The 7,936-nt window shown below is 43.4% G+C and overlaps 1 protein-coding gene across 1 annotated transcript; it reads left to right on the plus strand.

Annotated features, from left to right (window-relative positions):
* The first annotated feature begins 802 nt into the window (after positions 1 to 802).
* On the plus strand, positions 803 to 1,667 carry LOC120683705. Its single transcript, XM_039965798.1, has one exon. It carries the CDS (start codon positions 919 to 921, stop codon positions 1,336 to 1,338), a length of 420 nt encoding a protein of 139 aa, XP_039821732.1. The 5' UTR covers positions 803 to 918; the 3' UTR covers positions 1,339 to 1,667.
* Positions 1,668 to 7,936: the final 6,269 nt, after the last annotated feature.

Here is a 7,936-nt window from a genome sequence, read left to right on the forward strand (position 1 = left end):
ATAATTGTGAGACGCCTAATTGGACCATATTTAGACAATGTCGTGGTACAGTAAACAACCTCTAATAACGGATTAATTAGACTTAATAGATTCGTTTGTGATTTCATGTCCATCCGTGTAATTAGTTTTATAATTAGATCATGTTTAGTCCTTTTACTCTTTAGTTGAAAATTGCTACAGTAGATTTCGTTCAAATTTTTACAGGATGTGAACACACCCAAAGTACAAACACCACCTGCCAACAATGACTGCGACAAAAAAGTTAAATGCAAATTCATTCAGCACCGGAGTAGTAGTAGTACTAATAAAGAAGTTAAAATTAGCTGTGATGGCCACACCAAAATATTCTTTTCTTTGCAATGTAGTAGCCATCAATGGTAGGGCCGACCTGTTCAGTCCGGTTTGCATCCAGAAACACGATTAGCTAAACTTTTGTTAATCACCCTGGCTCACAAAGTCCCTAGCTATCCCGCTGGTTTTTGTCACTGACACATCTGCCATGGGACATGGGTGCACTATATATCTACTGTTTGTTTCTTCAGTGGCATTTATATCTACCTATCTGCGTATGAATCTGAAGAAACCCCCTAGAGCAAGAAAGACACATGATGCATGCTACTAGTATGCAGGAGCAGGAGCACAACATGCTTTGGGCAGAGGCTCAAGCTAAGGCTGGAATAATCGAATCGCTTGCGCTCAGGTTTCAAGTTTCCCCTTTACGCACGCCACCAAGCATCTCCATCTCCATCATCAATGGTTGCTTGTTTATCGTGCTGCCCTATATTATATATACGTGTCTCCGGATAGACGCTAGCTTCATCGATCCATCGTCACCACTGCACAGCTACCTGCAGCATTGCATTGATCGAATTACCCATTGATTAATTTGCTCGACCACCACACCACCCGGTACCGACAATGGCCTCCAACAGCGCCGTCGCCGCCGAGGTGAGCACCGCCGTCACCAAGCTGAACGAGCACCTCGCCAAGGCGCTCAACGGCGCCGACGCCACCGCCGGGGCCGCCAACAACACCACCGTCATCACTCTGGCGGGGGAGAACAGCGGCGCCACCATGGAGGCGGAGGACCTCGTCGTCGTCGGCAACGCGGACGCGGAGGAGGAGGAGAACGACGAGGACCATGACCAGCAAGAGGATGGGGAGGAGGACGTGGTCATCAGCGCCTACACCAACAGCAACTACCAGGCCGTCAACAACTCCGTGCTCGTCTCCGGCAGCTGCGCCGTCAACGACCCCGGCGTCCACGTCGTCGTCGTCGAGCACGTCGACGAGATACGCGACTACGACGACGACGACCTCGACGACCAAGAGTTCTAAGCTAGCAAGCAGCAGACCTTGCTTATTGCCTATGGTTTGGGCAAACGATGATTTCCTCATATATATATCAGTACGTAATGTTCTACAAATTAAAGTTGATGAGATGATCCATGGGTGAATGAAGGAGATACATATACATGTATATCGTATCCATGCATGACACATATATATCTGTCCCGGCTTATTAGTTTATTATTAGTAAGACTTTGGATTAATTGCTTGCCTTGGTCCATGTATTAGTAGTGTGTGTATTATCTTTGCTTCTACTATACTACTGTAAGGTGCTTGATGCACACTCTGAATAAAAATTCTGGCTTAACTGCACAAAAGATATGACTGCTACCATCATCATCCACTGGAGCAAAAGCAATTCATCCGGCTGTATCAGAACGGTTTCGGCTTTCTTTTCTTTGGGAAACTCTCAGAACTGTTTTTTTTCAGAAAAAGAAACCGACAACAATTTAGGATCATCGCCGCCGTACCATTGTTAGTTGATCCGTTCATCATCTGTATCCTCAACAAACTAAATCATGCACAACTAATAATTATTTGTGGATAAAGAGAAAGAGAATCTTAGAGATGGTAATGATGCAATTATGCATGATGAGCAATTCCGCTACTAGGAATGGATCCCACCTGACGGCGCCGTCAAGAGCAATCATCAGGGATCTGTCCTTGGTCACTCCTGCATATGCTCCTGTCTCCAGGATCTGATTTATGTGCGTGTAGCTATAGCATCACCTTTTTTTTTTACACCTAACAAAGAATTTCTCTTTGTCTGTCATTTTAGTTTTATGATTTTATCATCGATCCATTAAACTTATCTCTAAGTTTGATCAATTGTATCAAAAATATATTTAAAATCTGCAGACCAAATAAATGCACTAACAAAAAACACAACTCATGGTGGATCTAACGAAACTGATTTGATGTTGTAGATATTATTGTATTTTTTATAAAGTTGATAAAAATAAAATAATTTTGACTTGGGATAAAACTGAAATGACTTACACTTTGATTTGGTCACAGTAGAATAGTCTGACTGAATATATTAGAATTTACCAGAAACGACAGTGGGGATGTGTTGACACCCAAAATTGGCACGATTCATGTTTTCTGGACGATCTGGACAGACCGGTCAGACCTCTTGTATAAACCGGTCCGGAAAAGTTTGTCAAATTGTCAATTGGACTGCACCACTACGTAGATCTCGTCGAGACGATCAAAATGCATATATGGAACGTCCAATTTGGAGTCCGGATGATGAAGTTATGCCTCCTGGACGACCTGCACCCCGGTCTGACCGGTCCAGGGGCGGTCAGACCGGTCCGAAACGTCCAATCCGAGTTAGGAGTTGTATTTTGACACGAGATTTGTTAGGGTTTCGACTCCTAATGGGTTCAGACCTCCCCACCCTATATATATGAAGGGCCACGGCTGATTGTGGTTAATCCCAATCGATTCACACAATTACCTTTACCTTTTACCCTCCAAACCCTAACTTTTCCAACCCCATCTTCTGTTCTTCGCTCGTCTCCATGGCGTTTGATAACGTTCTGAGTTGCTTGCTGACCTCAGAGCAACTCTAGCTCCATTAGCTCCGACGGGGTCCCTCCCGAGCTCTTGGTTCTAGGTTTTTGTCGTCTCCCAGGAGCACCGGTCTAACCGGTCCGCATAACTGGTCTGACCGGTCTGCGTAGGGAGGCTGCTGGTGTTGATCGTTTTGACGATCTTGCTGCGCGTTCTAGCGCGTTCGAGTGTGTTTGGCGTGATACTGTGTCAACACACTTTTTAGCGACTCCACTGGGGAACGATTAATCTGGTTATTCAAAACCGATCTAATCTACCCTAGAAAAGATGGGCGTCATCACCGACCTTGACAAAGGTAACATCTCCACATCTATCGAGAAACTCAGCGAGGAGGAGCGCCAAGATTACTTGGTGGTCAGGGAGCACTTCAAAGCACAATTCTTGAAGGGATTCAAGAAAGATGAAAAAGGCCAGGTCACAAGGATTCAAGACTTCGTGATACCCTCCTTAACACTTAAGAATAAGCAAGTCGAGGTAATAAGCGATTTAAGCACTTCATCTTCCGACTTGTTTAGCCAGTTATCATCTATTATGGATCAGAAAATTGCCGATATGTATAAACTCATGAATGATTTGTTTGGTAATTTAAAGGGTCAAGTAGAAATTATGAAAAAAGGCAAGTCTGTAGATGATAATTGTGCTTTCCAAACTCCTAGCTTATCGGCTACGCCAGCATATTCTCATCAACCACAATACGGCATGCCGATGACTATTTTGCAGGGCAAACACCACCTCCTCCATCGGTCCACGCAGGACCGGTCAAACCGGTCCATGAGACCGGTCAGACCGGTCAGATGGGTCAGCTGACCGATCCAACCGATGCTTTGGTGGTTAGCCTGCCGATTGCATCAACTCCTTGTTCGGCAGCTCCTAGCCGAATAAATGAGTTGACAAATTCTGTGCCGCCTTCTCTTTCACAAGAATCTGGTTCTCCACACGAACCGATTTTTGATAATGTACATGGAAATTCTTTAGGGCGTGCACCAATGAATTCGGTTCAAACGATGGAACAAGAGGATCCCATAACACATCATCTTAATTCCACAGCACAGGCATCCACGAGTGGTAGATGTGAAGCCGATCTTGTTGAGATAAAAGAAGATCTGGCTGGGCACAATGAAGATAAATTGTCAGATTTAACATCGGTTAGACAAGACCGAGATGAGTCTGTCTTGGATTATTTCTAGAGATTTAAATCTATTAAAAACCAATGTTTTAATTTGACAATTTTTGAAAAAGGCTTCGCGGATTTAGCTTATAATGGTTTGCGTTCTTACTTGAAAGGAAAACTCGATGGATTTGATTTTATTACTGTTAATCATTTGCAAATGAGAGCCATTGGTTTAGAATTTAAATTTAAGAATGCAAAAGATACTTTCGAGACTCATCAGTCCATACATGTTGAATGTAAATATGATTCGGACGATGAGAAAAAGAAAGTTGCTGAGTTTATATGGCCATCAGAATCTAAGCCATGCTCTTGTTCATCGCTTAAGCCGATTCCAAAGAATCGGCAAGAACAAGCTTGTTTCGCTTTTGATGTTTCTAAGTGTGATCGCATATTTGATGAATTACTTAAGAATGGAAACATCAAGTGTTCTCATGCCATACCGCCGCTTGAGGAGTTGAAGTGGTGTGCATATTGCAAGTGGCATAATTCTTTTTCTCATACAACTAATGACTGCAATATTTTTCATCGACAGATCTAATCGGCTGTCAATGAAGGACGATTGGCAATGCATGAGATGCAAGTTGACAAGTCATCATCCCTGGTTCATTCCATTGATCTAGATAATGCCAAGGTGCTCATTCGGCCAGAACAAGCCGAAGGAGCTAAAGAAAAAAATATTATCATTGGTGAGCCAAGGCCGAAGAATGTCAATGACAAGATTTTGGCCAGGGAAGTAACATTGGAGAAGACTCCTGATGGTAAGGAGTCATTAAAAATTACTGTCAAAGCTTCAAGACCTAGGGGGCAAGAGAGTTCCTCGCGAAACATGCGTTGGCCTACTGCCTAGGCATGACCGGTCAGGCATAGAGATGACCTAGAACTTTCAAGCCTAAGCACCCGAAAGTGGGTACTTGGAAAGTCAATGAGTCAAAAGTGCAAGGGAAATTAGCAAAGAAAAACTCACCTTTGATCAATTACTGAACAAGTACATGAAGGCTGTTCCAAGAGTTTGGCCACTAAAAAAAGGACCAAGTTCATCTCCGCGTCAAGGCAAGCATTCTTCTCCTAGGAGACAATCTAGCAAGCATAGGAGTGATAGCACTACAGTGTTCCCTCCTTAGAAAGTGTATGCTACTACGCCGTGGGCACCACTGGCATCAGGTTTTTCTTATCCAGCATGGGAGCATGAAGGATTTTGGATGTATTGTTATCCGATGCTACACCCACCATCTCACCGAAGGGAGGAGGATCACAGAAGACCTGTGTTAGACAAGGTGACACGACAAGTGCACGACCGATTGGGACCCCACCAATCAGGTCTGAGACGGCAGCCTGCACCGGTCAGATCGGTCATAGCTGACCGGTCAGACCGGTCTCATCAGAGGCCGGGCAAAGCTCCTTTCCCAAGACAAGAGTACCGTGTCAAGGGAAAGAAAGTAGAAGTGCAGCCTACTATTGATCTAGAGAAAATTAAAACCGATGCTGTTGTTCAGATCGGTGATACTAAAGTAGCTGTTGATAATGTGGGCAAAAAACCGATGGTGTTTGGTAAATCTGTTAATTCTCCTGTTCAGAGGCCGATCAGGGCTAATGATCATCAGGCCAGCAGCGGTAGTCCAGCTTCGAAGTACTTTCAACCAAGGTGGTGTCCTCCAGGGTTCACTCATACTCAAAAGAGGAAGCTGCATCGCCTACGCGTTCAAGAGAAGGAGCAGGAGATCAAGAAGCCGAGGGACAAACTATTCAATCAGTGCAGGCACATGGTCCCTCAGGGCAAGGTATGGAGGGTCAAAGCAGCTGACCAACTAGCACGACCGGTCGAGCCGCCTCAAGCGACCGGTCTGACCGGTACATCCGACCGGTCTGACCGCCCCGAACAACCGGTCAGACCGGTTGACCCATCAATTCAGCAGAAAGCCGAATCAGCAATACCTGTTTCAGTACCTTGCAATGGAGAAACACCACTATCATTCTTGGTACAGGGTGATGAGGAGGTAGTGGATCATGAGGTCACACCAAAAACGCAGAAATATGGAGATCAACGACATTTAAGTGTTCGGGGGGCAAAATATTGTCAGATGATAATTTACCTCATGAAGTTTTTATTCAGTAGATTAGTTTGCAAGGGGCATTCAAGATTTTGACTATGCTCTGTTTCAAAATCTTGAGCTTTTGAAAGATTTAACATCAGTAAATAAAGCCGGATTAGAAGTCTTTTCAATTCGAGCTAGAAAATTGGCAAACTATTAGTAATAAGGCATATTGATGCTCTTACTCTTATTCTTCGGTTAAAGAATGAAGCCGAATTCACTTGGGGGGCAAAACAGCAAGGAGTATTTGAGAGGATTGAGCAATACTTGTCTTCACCACCGGTACTCAAAGCGTCTAGGAGGGGTGTTCTTTCAGGCTTTATGTGGAGGTAGAGGACAAAGTTATGGGGCTGTTTTGACTCAAAAAACCGAAGGCAAGGAGTGTGTTATCATTTATATAAGCCGACGACTTATTGATGTAGAGACAATGTATATTTTTATTAAGAAATTATGTTTGTCTCTCTATTATATGCTTGTACCAAATTGAGGCATTATCTACTATCTAGTACTTGCATAGTAGTGTGTCAAACCGATGTGATCAAACGTATGTCGCAAAAGCCGATTTTGAGTGGTAGAATTGGTGAATGGGCATATGCTTTAGTTGAGTACAATTTGGCTTGAGAATCTTTGAAATCTATGAGAGGCCAAATTGTAGTGAGTTTTATTGTTAAGCATCGGATTAATGATCAGCATAATTTGGAAGTTGGCTATATTACTTGCACACCATGGAAGTTATATTTCGATGGATCGGTTTGTGATAATGGTCAAGGATTTGGTGTTGTCTTGATTTCTTCAAGTGGTGCTATCTTTGGGTTCTCAAACCGATTGAAAGAGGATTGCACAAATAATCAAAGTTGAGTATGAAGCTCTTTTATTTGGCTTAGAATTTCTACAATCTACAGGTGTGAAACATGTTGAAGCCTTTGGTGATTTACTTCTGGTGGTGCAGAAAGTATCCAAGATATGCTAATGTTACAATGGATCTTTAAATGCATATCTTAACAAGTGCCTCAATATTATTTCTTCCTTTGATGAATATATTATAAGACACATGCCCGGGGAAGAAAATGGACAGGCTAATGCTCTGGCTCATCAAGCATTTGGCTACGCAATTGTGAAGAAATATCACATTCGAAGTCGAAGCAAGCAAAAGCCCAGTTGAAGGTTATGGACGAACTGGTCCGACCGGTCGACGCAACCGGTCCGACCGCCCAGGCCGGTCTGACCGCCCAGGCTGTTGGAGACACCAATTCGGCTATGAAAAATGATGCAATCACTAAAAGCCGAAGATTAGATTTGGAGAGTTCCTATAATTTCTTATCTGAAGATTTTGGTCATGGTGTAGAGAGGAATATTCGGCGTATGGAACTCAAATATGTTTTGATCGATAGTGAGCTCTATCTTTGAACTGCCGAATATTTGTTTCTCAAATGTTTAGACTCGGATTAGGCCAAAGTTGCCATGAGGAAAGATCATGAAGGCATTAGTGGTATACGACAATCGGCTCCCAAGATGAAGTAATTGTTTAGAAGAGCCGAGTTTTTACCCTACCATGATGTCTGACTGTTTCAAATAATATAAGGGGTGTAAAGAATGTCGGCGGTTTGGTGATTTATAGTTGGTGCCCGCTACGTTGATACATCCTATTATCAAACTATGGCCTTTCCGAGGTTGAGGATTGGAGTTCATTGGTCAGATTAATCCTCCATCCTCAAAGGTGTATTGCTTCGTGTTAATTGCTACAGAT

Source organism: Panicum virgatum, chromosome 7N (assembly GCF_016808335.1).
Source record: "Panicum virgatum strain AP13 chromosome 7N, P.virgatum_v5, whole genome shotgun sequence".
Lineage (NCBI taxonomy): Eukaryota > Viridiplantae > Streptophyta > Magnoliopsida > Poales > Poaceae > Panicum > Panicum virgatum.